The 11940-nt window shown below is 37.5% G+C and overlaps 1 protein-coding gene across 1 annotated transcript; it reads right to left on the bottom strand.

Moving 5' to 3' along the window:
* Positions 1 to 263: 263 nt before the first annotated feature.
* On the bottom strand, positions 264 to 10007 carry LOC144637523 (LIM domain kinase 1-like). Its single transcript, XM_078496595.1, has 9 exons — positions 9683 to 10007; positions 9436 to 9563; positions 9280 to 9328; positions 8957 to 9106; positions 8741 to 8814; positions 7275 to 7347; positions 5658 to 5741; positions 4013 to 4099; positions 264 to 3334 (listed from the first exon to the last, which is right to left on the bottom strand). Exons 1-9 carry the CDS (start codon positions 9890 to 9892, stop codon positions 2282 to 2284), a joined length of 1908 nt encoding a protein of 635 aa, XP_078352721.1. The 5' UTR covers positions 9893 to 10007; the 3' UTR covers positions 264 to 2281.
* Positions 10008 to 11940: the final 1933 nt, after the last annotated feature.

Below are 11940 nucleotides of genomic sequence, written 5' to 3'. Positions count from 1 at the left end.
AACATCCCTTGGGTGGGGGGGGGGGGCGACATGTATGTGTTGTTTACTCGCGCGCGCGAGATAAGGGGGATTCATTTCTAATCCGATGTCAGCTAGGGTACACATAAAACAAATGAAGTGTGCGTTTCAATGATACAGTTGTTTAATAACACATTTAGTTGTTTTCCTGTGTTAATTTAAAGGGCCGGGGAGGCTTATTAGAGATGGGGGTGGGGGCGACTTACTGAGAGTTAACGGAGCATTCACGATATCATAAAACCATAAACTTTTTGACTCTTTATTCAGTGGTTGCTACACTCGGTTCGTACGTCAAGACCTCAAGCCAAATATCTTTCTAGTCCGGCTTCCCCAGTCAGTCGATAAGTTGGTAATAAAATATAATTAAAACAACAAAATAAATAAACATGAAGAAAGAACAACCTTTTCCACAGTGACTTATAAATATTTTAATTAATCTCTGCTTCTTTACAAAGTGTTAAATTATTCTTCAATAATAAACTGAAGTGTCCTAAATACAGACAAACTATCATTCTTGTAAATAAATTCCAATTTTTTTCTCCTTCATTAAATTTTTCATTGTTTACAAATTAGAAATATTCCATTTCTTTAGTGAACTTGACGTTCAACACAAATATCTGTACATCTTATATTTTCACATCTTTTGGATAAATTACAACTCAAATTTAATATGGACACTAGTCCCCAGTGGTATGTGATAATGAGTTTAAGTTGCATAATGAAAGTGATAAACTAATACAAAAGTATTTTAAGACAGGGATATAGCCTGCAACTGTAATATGAAGTGAAAACTTTAATAATTTTTGCTATTATCTGGCCACAGCTGATAACCCGAAGCAATCGAGGAAAACAAATACTCTTTCGGGGCGAGCCTCGCTGAGAAACTATACTCAAAGAGAGCTAGCGATCGTTGCACACCTGGTATGCAAAACAATTTCCTGTTACAACTTCTGTAACAGTTGAGATTTTCAGTTTGCTATCTCCTATAACTTAAATTTTGGAGTTTTTGTCTAATTTCATGCTGCACCTTTTAGCAGTGACGAAGGCAAATATCAAAACTTTGCAAAAACATTAAGGTAATCTATCTAGGAAATGGCTGTTTCTAAAAGACTAAAGCTACCCGTCGCTGGCTATTTTGTAGAGTGTACTGCAAACTAGATTCGTGGTTCTCCAACACTAAATAGATCGGAGTACGAATACGAGATTGAGAATAACAAAACTAGTGCTTATGCTTTTGATTATCATATTTCACAACAATCTCGTACTAATAGTATTATTTTCAACTGGTCAGCAACAGGGAGGAGTAAGGGCTCAAGGAACGTAACTGGATTGCATTTCGAAAGTCGTACTCGTGCTTATTTGTGGAGGTTTCATCTAAACACGTGCAATAGCTTAAAATTTTGAAGCACATTTTCATGTAACGATTTAACAAATAAATTCAGAATTTTACTTGTGCAATATTAAAATTGCTATCTCAGAAACTAATCAAAATCTTCAATATATTATTAATTTTAATGACATTTTTTAGTTCAAAAAAATATCATGTATATGCAAGTGTTATGTTGGAAAAAAGGGTGACAAATGGTGACAAAATAAATCGTTTGAAATACTTCGATCTATATCGATTGTCAAGAACGTTTGTTTCATCACATGGCGTGAGGAGTGACCCGTTTCATATTTGGTGCACCAGAGTTTCATCCACCGATTAAAAAGTTAGAACCATCATTTACAGCAAAACATAAAAGAACTGCTCAATATGTTTCATTTGAATGGTCACAAACAAGGGTTTCCATCCCAAGTACTTAAAGTTAGAGCCACATTGTACAGCATAATAAACAGCACCACATGGAAGTACTGCTCAATAGCTTTCATTTGAATGGGCGAACGCTTGGGTTTCCCCAGATTCAAATATACAACCCCATTACATGACGAGTTTTACCCTAGGAGAGAGAATAAACGGGCAGCCAAATTGGAAAACAGCATCACTCCTCTACCTACTGTGATGTTTATTTGTAACGATTTAACAAAATGCGGTGTTTAAGTTAGTGTAAAGTTTTCTTTTGTGTTTGATTGTCCAGCTGTCATCTTGAATGTTGTGAAAAGTGAAATAGGGGAGAACATACAAACGCCAGCAGAGTACTGCTACGAAGGCGCGGTGGATCTTCTCCGGTAATGCTTAAACAACGACGAAATTCAAGATAGCAGCTGGACAACCCAATAAGAAAAGTGCGTTCGTGAGTTTTAAGATTCACATTAACATTTCTTACTCAAAATCTTTGCACTTGCTTCCTTTTCTTCTTAGAAACCAGAATGGCGACTTCCTATTCTTGATTTTTCTCGTTTCATCGTGTACGTCAGGCGGTGAATGAACAGCATTGTTCATTTCACATTCTCTGTGAGACGCGGTGCGTCTCGATAACTGCCCAGGACTCAAGTCATTACACACGGGTGTCGACTTACATCGCGTTCTGTTTGAATTATCTGACAGTTTAGACACCGGCGTGTCGGACTCGCCGAGATTTTGTGGACTGTGACACGACTGAGATACATCAAGCAACTTCGGAGATGTGGCTTGGTCAGGTGTTGAGGGCAAAGTTTGAGAAAGAGGACTTCCAGAGTGGGGGCTCAGAGGGGTAATGCTGCCGTCTACGGAATCTTCTTGTGACCCCGCATCTGATGGAAGATCCCGTTCCGAGCTTTTCCTTCGAAGAAATCCACGTAAATCTGTGGAGCTTGGATTCGGTGCACCAGAACCTGCCTCTTCCCGATTCTCAACAAAAGTCACAACATCCCCCTCGTCTTGGGAGGTGATCACACTATAGCTTTTCAGCTGCGAAGCTGATCTACTATGTTTACCACTGTCTCTGAGCTTCTTCTGCTTTGACGGGTCAAAGTGAGTTTGTACACGAAGAACCCGATGAAAGAAACTTTTCAATTTACTCGGAGTATTGCTGAGCAAATCATCGGTCGCCGTGTTAAACAGTTTATATCGTCCTGCTATCCAAGACTGGCGTCTCTTCTCGGCTGATCGAACCATCCCAGGGGACGCATCCGTACTTACAATAATGGCCGGAGGTACCAGCGTAGGTGAGGTTTTAATGTCCTTTGCACTTTCAATGGTGTCTTGTTCAGGGTCTATTTCATGTTTATTGTTCTTGGTGAGTTGACATATGCTCTGTTCTGTTGATTGTGGCGTTTTGGGAGGCAGTGCGTGTATCGCTTGATCTACGTCAGGTCTAAAAGGTTTAGTTCCTACAAGAATGTATTCCAAGTGTTTGGCGGTTTCAACAAATGTTGGTCGGGAGGACGGCTCCATCTAAAGAGAGAGAGGATAAATTTTTCAAATGTGTACAACATAATACATGTATTATTATTTAAATTTGAAACTAGACGTGACCTATTCCAAATACGCGAATCTGATTGGCTGTTTCATCGTTGTAACAATTATCCTGCGAAATTGCCCAGAATATGATACACTGTACTGCCTGATACACTGTACTTATTTGGCTAAAGTGAGACGATTTTCTGCAAGATTTAGCAGGATAATTGTTTTGTTATTCAACAAATCGTCAACAAAATACATTTTGCAGCTAGAAAAACCGTGGTTGTGCAGTGTTTACAAGATTTCAGACAAACCTTGACAACCTGCGTCTTGTGATAACGGTGTGGGGGCTTTTTGTGACTTTTTGGGCCGGTTTTTTTTTTCTTGGAGGGGGGGGGGGGGTGATGATGGTACAGTACTGCTCAAAAGTAAGTTGACAGTCCCTTGCAACTCGATCATTGCGTCTCGGAACTCAAAAGTAGAGTCACGAGTCGAGAAATTTGAGTTTTGAACGTAAAAACTGATTAGCCTCTGTCTTGACTGGTAGTGTTTCAAGAAAGTAGATCATTAGTGTACTTGGAAAGACTGAAAGAACTGGAAACCTAAAGGGAGATGGAGGGAGGTGGAGACAAACAATAGTCAAATTCTCACTTTGTAAGGTATCATTGTTACCTGGCAACAACACAGTGCGGTCTGAAGAAACTCGTATGGACAGTCTCCTGTCATGTGCTGAAACTTCTCCACATCCAGACCAAATGACTGAGCAGGAAGGAAGGAAAGAAAAAAATGAAAAGAAAACATTGAAAGGAACTCACTCAAAATCCGTCTATAACAGCACTATTTTTGTCTTGTAAAATTCATTAACTATTCATGAGGGTGCAAACCAATCCCAGCGCAGTATTCAGATCACATGTACACAACTGTAAACCCCAATACAAATCAAACAATAGGATTAACTTTTGATAAAAACTCCTGCTCAGCTAATTAGTATTCATCAACTTTTGATACAGATCGCATAACAATACTTTGCATTCAATTTATTGTTTTCATTTCATAAGTAGAATTAAATATTCGCGTCCGATCTGTATGGCCGTTAACAATCGCTCGCCTATCGGCTCGCCATTGTAAACACCCATACAGATCTTCTGCTCATATTTCATCTACTACATAAAACACATCAAACTAATTTGCATAACTTGTGGGCTAAATAAAACATTCATAGACTTTGCCAATCACTCATTCGGCCAGCCAGAGTTGCGAACAAAATATTCCTTTCTGCTTTACAAAAAGGATTTAAGACAAATCCGTCATATAATTAAAATCCTGTGTGTTATTTTCTACTTTTTTTAAAGCTAAAGATGCAAGTAATTGTCCGTGAGAACACCAACAACAATTTCTTATCAGTGCCTGAGAAAACGAATTTAAAAGTTCACAAGAACCATGTAACCTATAGGAAAAATCTCACGTGTAGCTATTAATTTTGTAAAATCTTCTTTCAAGTGATTCAGTGTTTTTTCGATCTCTTGCTTCTATTAATAAGATGTTTGAAAGTAACACAGAAGTTTGCAATAAGATGTGAATCATTTTGGTACATAATTTTGTCCAATTAATATTTGAAGTCCTGGCAGATTCCTTCTTAATCTAGTTTACTGCCCAGGTAGCTTCACTTATGTCCAGGAATGAATGCAAGTATTGTTTAATGAGTACTTCATGTTTGACTTTTCCATATTACTTCATATTTGACAGATTTTGGTGTGTTTTGGCGAGCTTTATTAATGAGGACACTTTGTGATGCCTGTCATGAGGAACATGCATCTCAATAGCATTCAATCCTGGACAATTATCTCGGTAGCGTCAACTGACATTATTTAAAAAAAGGTTGAAAGTTGTCTACAAGCCCAGGTGTTAAATTCTGGTTTCCATGGCATGAAGTGACTAGGTGTATCGTCAGGTCCCTGGATGGGACGATAAGGTGATAACACAGGTATCACAGGTAACCACCTAACATTTTTGTCCGGTTGCCATGGCAATTTGCCACTGCCCTTGTAGTTTATACTCCTGGGCAGACAGGACACTGTAAGGTAAGGTAAGTGTCTTGCAAATGACAACACACAAGGGATTTCGTTGGACATGAACAAATTTTGGTCGGCCAATGTCCGATGATCGACTGTTATTTGCAGCCCTGTTATAGTTCATTTTTGATTGAATTTGCTGGAAAACTCATCTGGATACTGGTAGGCAAGACCAGGACTTAGAGCGAATTTACCACAACCCATGTTGTTGTTTTTACACTTCCCTACAATAAATTAAAACATACGTTTGTCCGAGGCAACTCATCTGGGTCAGCTGGAACCCTGCCAATGATTTCACATAAAATTATTCCATAAGAAAATACATCAGCCTGGAAAAGACAAAAAAGTGCAAATAATAAGAGAGAGAGAAAAGCAAGCGCACTGGGTTATTGTGTTTGGGTTTTGTTGTTGTAATTCAGTAAAATTTCACTTGAGTTGTCTTTTAAAGTAAGGTAAGGTAAAGTCTGCATTCAAGCCTAGTGGAGGATCTTGTTTCACTGGGAACAAGATCCTCCAGTCTTCCAGTAAGGCACAGAATTCATAAGTACTATCAATAATAATTATTGATAACACAAAAATTTCAACCTTTTTTAATTTCTGCTTTTGCTTTGCAGCATAAATCTTTCATTTCCTTCCATCTCTGTTGCTTCAGGCCAACTTTGCCCTATAGCACTTCTTTTATAAATTGCCGGCCACCATATATGAAAAGGCTTAAAGTCTTTTAGAATTACAGTTAGTAGACACTCAGTATGTTCCACTGGAAATATTGGCATCAGGAATCTGATTGGTTGTCATATCGTTGTCTACTCGCTGATACATGTAGAACAGTATTGGGCGCAAGTGGATCTTGAAAGGGAATATTATTCTTAATTTTTGGCTTTAAAAAATACATTAAATTGTAGGTTAAGGACTGCAAGTATCTATAAAAACAAATAGACTACTCATCTTGATTTTCTATGAGGGATAGTTAACTTAGCTAGTACATCTGTTGACTATTCTATCACAAAAAACTCAGGCTTATTTCTAATTAGAATCCAAAGTTTTTAAGTGTTAGGCAGTCAAGGCATTGAACCATTCGATCAGTATCGAGTTTAATTTGACATCAGAAGATCGCATCCAGTTGCTGTGACTTTGAGCAAAACAAACTGGTGACACAGGCAGTGCTATTCAGATACTTATTAAGGTACCACTTTATTGACATCAGCAGGGAACATAGCACATGTCCAAGGGCATTTAAAATACACAGAGTTTCTCTCACACTGAAATGCATTTTTGTCTGCCACACAACAATGCAACAGCACTTTATTTATAAGAACGAAAAAGCTGTTGCACCAAAGACAAGAACAAAAAACTGAATCACATGACCGAGCATGAAAACTGATATCCTGACTAGGACCCAGGGTTCCCCATTCAGTGTGAGAGAACTTCATTTCCTGCCTCTTACGCAAGCTCAGCCGGCAAGAAAACCACTTTTTAATTAGTTTTCTCTGCAATGCTAAAGGTTTACCATGAATGCAAATAACTCTTCTTTTGCAGTTTTTTACCAGATCCATGCAACATTTCCAAACTTATGCACAGTATTATTTATACTTGAAGGTCAATGTCAACACCCACTCACATAATGAGTTTTCTACATGTACCAGGTACAGAGAAAATATTATTTAGATTTTTTTCTGAATAATACACAGTGTGTTATCACAGTTAAATCAATCAGGACTATAAGCTTTATCATAAATTTGTAATACTTTTTTCATACCAGCAGTGTGGGATTACAGTTTCTCAGTTAGCACCTCTTCAAGCTGATATCTCAAAGCTGATTGGCTGAAACTTAAACAATTATAATTCCCATATCACCTGCTTACCTTCTCATCATAATTCTCTCCTCGTAGCAGTTCTGGGGCCATGTTATATGGAGACCCCACAATTGACTGTTCCCTGCAATAAAGCAAAAAAATCGCTAAGCATTAATTCAACCATACAGACTAAAATAAATGTTTGCATGACTTGTACGAAATTTCAGTTCAAAAGACAACTACCCAGGAGAATTCTATCACATAAGCACCTGTTATAAACAAAATTAAACTCTTAGACTAATTTTTATGTCTTGCGTAATCTTTAAATGCAGTGTAACATTTTATTCTTCCACTTTTTTCCTGGCTAACTCTCAAAAGTGTTATATAACTTTAATATCATGCTACAGAAAATCAACTAACAACTCAGTTAAAAAAAACTGTCTTTTCAGATATCCGTTAACGTTCGTGTTAAGTTAACTTTTGTTTTAAAATTAAACAAATTCATGATCGTAATTAGCTGCTACAGAGGTTGGTATTATGTGTTGTGACTAAAATTTATCCCATTTTTTAACTTCAGTCTTAACACCCCAAAAATTACCAACTCCACTTTGAATCCTAAATTTATGAGAAAGAGATATTATTTTGCAAGACGGTTTTCCTTTTGGGACAAAATATTTAAATTAGCAGCTATTTTTGTCTTTAACAAGATACAGGTTAATTTATTACAATATATGTCAGTGCTAAAACACTTTTGCTATAATTAGAAGGGGTGATAAATGCACTTCTAAAAGTGGCAAGATTTTAAAATTCAGTATCACTCAAGACTCAATATTAGCACTTCAAGAGAATATAAATGTATAATATCACAACAAAAATATAAATATAGTGTCCTAAACAAGTTTGGAAAAAATGTAAGCTTGGGCTTCGAACAATTTTAATAAAAAAGTTTTCAATTTGGAACTAGGAACGGTTTACGATTTAATATGATTATCATCAAAACCTTGAATTATCCTGGGTTTCTACGTAAGTACAAAAATAAATACACTTCACTAAGGATTAAAGGTTTTGCTGGGCAATATCTCGAGTGTATTAACGTCGAGTTAATAAAACTATTTACAAAGTGAAACTGACAGCGCTCTCCAAAATAAAACAAAAGAAAAATGTGCTGACTTATAAAATTCGGGTCTTGAATTTTAAATTTTTCTTTTGCTTTCTTTTTCTTCTGATTTGCATGAATAATGACAGATTTTCCCTCTTGCTGTGCAATCGCCGATCTTAGCAACGATTTTAAATTCCGCTACTAAAGATCTTGAAACTAATGTAAATCTTCGATTATTTGTTGACCTCGGTGTTAAAGGTTCCGCTTTCGAAATGAGAGCAAACTTGGTTTAGCATAAGTTTAGCGTTATTTTATTTCCTGGAGGAAATATACTAGATATTATGAGAGTGGAAGTCGATCTTTTATCTGCAGATTGCAAACTTGGTCGGCGGAAATTTTTTCCCTCCCAGCAAAACACGGCGCGAAATCTACTTACTTGATTTCCGTCGCTAAGCCCAAATCTGCAACGACTCCATAACGCCAGCCGTTTCTTTCCTTTATCAAACAATTCTGCAGGAAAATAAAAATAAATAAAATAATGAAAAAATAATATCATGAGGATATTGCAGTTTGCTGGCGTCGAATTGCCCAACAGTCAAACAATCGGCGTATAAAAATAATCAAGTTTTAATTTTATAGTATTTTTACTCACTTTCGATGTAAGATCTCGGTGAATAACGCCATTTTTGTGAAGATACCTCATTCCCTCGGCGATATCCCGTGCAAGATAAAGTCGCGTTGTCCAATCTAGTTGCACCGAATGTTTTAATAAAAGACTTTCAAGGTCCCCTCCATTGACGAACTAAAAGAAAACATCAAGCAAAGTATTATATTACCATGGAAAAACTGTACGGAGCACGCCAGTACGACAAGTGTACTAGCTTTCGTGAGCTCTCAAGCTCCCGCGTAAGGAAATAAAGTTTAGTTGGTAAATCAAGGGTTGTAAAAACGAAAAAGAAAGCAAAAATAAAATACCTCGCACAGAAGATGAACTCTGCTGTCATCTACGCAAATCCCAAGAAATCTGTAAGGGAAAATATAAGTTTTAAAACCTTGGAAAAAATCAAATCCCACACAGTGAGTACCGTGAGCATGTAAAAATATGATCGAAAAATTGGACTTGGCGATCACCTTATCACATTCTCGTGTGAAAGATGACTCATTAACTTGATTTCGTCCAGCATTGTACACGTATCTCTTTCCACATCAGGTTTGTTCATTTTTAAAACCATAACTTCCTTCGTTTCGCGATGTTGAACCTAATTCAAAACAAAACAACACAACAGAAATTAGCACATCTTGCAATTCTAGTCACGATTGTAAAGGCGATTAAAAACACTTGACGAATTAAGCAACCTCAATTATAACTTCACTGAACCTTATAAACATTCCCATAAAACCCGTCAGCAAGTTGAGTGCATGTAAAATCCTGGTAGCGGTAAATACACGATGTGGGAATCGACGAAGGTATGCCCTCCAACAAGCTGGGATCAATTCTTATCGACTCCTCTTCTCCGGACCCGGGGTCATTACAAATACGACCCTCGTCGCCATCCCCTTTAGCTGGAAAATCCATGAGGACCACCATAGGTGTAATGTCGATAAGACAATAATATCAGCTAGGTTTTTCAGCCAAGAACTGCGTTATAATCCCACGTTTTACTGCGCTCCGACCATGCATCTTCCTGTACAAGGCCTGTATGCATTGTGTTACTTTCGAGTTGTAAACTTTAGCCCGCGGCCTCATGGGAATGATCATGAATTCTCGCTTGTGATTGGTTGACCTCAGGAACCCCTTGCGTGTTCTTGCCGATGGCTGCTGTCAATCAATTGTCTGTTCATTGTTGCCGGTAAACGGTCTGTTTAGCGTGATCACTGGAGTATGACTTGTAAACAACTCACTTGTGGGAAAAAAGACAAAGTTTGTTTTGGTTTGGTTTTCAGGAACGTTCTTTTCTAATCGCATTATGGTTTTAAAGATAACCGCAATACACATTCAGAGTATAAAGACGACACGTTTAAGCATACCAGGCTGATATGTAACTGAAGTTGTGCGTGTCGTCCTAACACCCCCGGAAACTTTCGTGCTTTTATTCATGAGGGCTCGCATGAATGTCTACTTGGGAACGATGTTTCTTCGGACAACAAATACAGATACAAACACTTTTCACCGGTTTCCTGTGTTTGAAGATTATAGAAAATATATTCCTTTGCTTTGTGACGGAACGAACCATTAAAAATAACCGGAGGGGAGGGGAAGGGGGTCTTTTTTTCCAAAAAATTCCTGTACGGGAACCTTGTCTGAATATCTAAAAAAAAGTGAACGTTTTCAGATTAGCACTAAAACAAACCGGATGGTGTCAGGTATCATAGGTTTTAAAATTAATTAACAATTCCCTGTGGTGTATTTTCTAGGAGCTAAAAGGTCTAAAATGAGCCGACTCGTCTAAAATCGAACGTACACGAGTCAGCTCCTTTTTATAGCTCCTAGAAAAGACAGTTTGCTTATTGCTTAAATTGGAAATTCACTGCGACGATCATTTATCACTCTCATATACATCCGCAGTTCATATATGAATCATTTCATATACATTACATCATTTCACTCCTCTCACGGGAAAATATGAACTCACAATTGACCTCGCTCCCAATGTGTGGCTTCAATAGCTCAGTTGGTAGAGCATCGCACCGGTAACGCGGAGGTCACGGGTTCGAATCCCGTTGAAGCCCTGAATTTTTTTTCAGGCTTCTTTATTCCATTGCTTAAATTGGAAATTCACTGCGACGATCATTTATCACTCTCAGAAAATACATCGCTGGAAATTATCTGGCCGGCGGCGTCATAACAGGGGTTTCTTGTCATTTCTTGTGTTTTTTGGCGAGGAGAGACTGGTTACGAGTAAAGTGGAGCCTTTGTACACGTCTCTTCTTTCCATTACCGTTTCATATATTGCAACCGTCTATTTTTACTCAGTTTTTTTTTTCAGCCCCTGAAGATATTACTTTTGTTTAGCCGAAAAATTGGGCAATAAAATTTATTTAGCCTTTTGCTGTCCGATCGGTTATCATTATCTTTCCCGCCTTTTCAGGTACCTTAGGTTTACCCAATGTACCGAATGGATAAATGCGCTGTAGTTTTGGCTTTTCTGATCTGTTTCAAATTTTCAGTGCAATAAAAAGAGGTCTGCTTTCTTTGGCCATCTGCAGGTTTAAAGGGAAATGAAAGTTTGCGGAAGTCTGAAGTTATAATGCAATAACCAGCCCACGTATACGTGTAACTGATAATCGTACCACATGGTATAAATGAAGTGTGCAATAAACATCGAATTAAAAAATATCGAAAAGAAACCGTTTTTATTTGACCATTTCAGTACCGATGTCTTAGATCCTAGCAGACTAGACTTCAGCGTTTTAGTAAAATGGCAAGAATTATTTTTTTTCTTAAAGTAAGAAATATTGTCCTAGAGATTTTGTAATTATTTAACGAAAATAACACCTGTTCACAAAAAAATTCCAAAATTAGAAGCCAGTCATAATTTTAGCACTGTATTAAATATTGTAAGAGCGCTTTATATGCCTTGGGGGAAAGAATTGCCTAAGGCCAAATCATGGTCGAATCATCTGGTCCATCTGGAA

Source organism: Oculina patagonica, chromosome 14, assembly GCF_052425735.1.
Source record: "Oculina patagonica isolate OP01 chromosome 14, crgOcupat, whole genome shotgun sequence".
Classification (NCBI taxonomy): Eukaryota; Metazoa; Cnidaria; class Anthozoa; order Scleractinia; family Oculinidae; genus Oculina; species Oculina patagonica.
This window is presented reverse-complemented; position numbering and strand designations above follow the sequence as displayed.

What these genes read in the sequence shown, in the direction of transcription:
- LOC144637523 (XM_078496595.1), bottom strand. Translation starts at nt 9,892, where the DNA reads ATGGTGGTCCTCATGGATTTTCCAGCTAAAGGGGATGGCGACGAGGGT. An exon ending in TCACACGAGAATGTGATAAG is followed by an intron (nt 9,329 to 9,435) that starts GTGATCGCCAAG and finishes TTTCCCTTACAG; the next exon opens with ATTTCTTGGGATTTGCGTAG. An exon ending in GAGTTCATCTTCTGTGCGAG is followed by an intron (nt 9,107 to 9,279) that starts GTATTTTATTTT and finishes GTTTTCTTTTAG; the next exon opens with TTCGTCAATGGAGGGGACCT.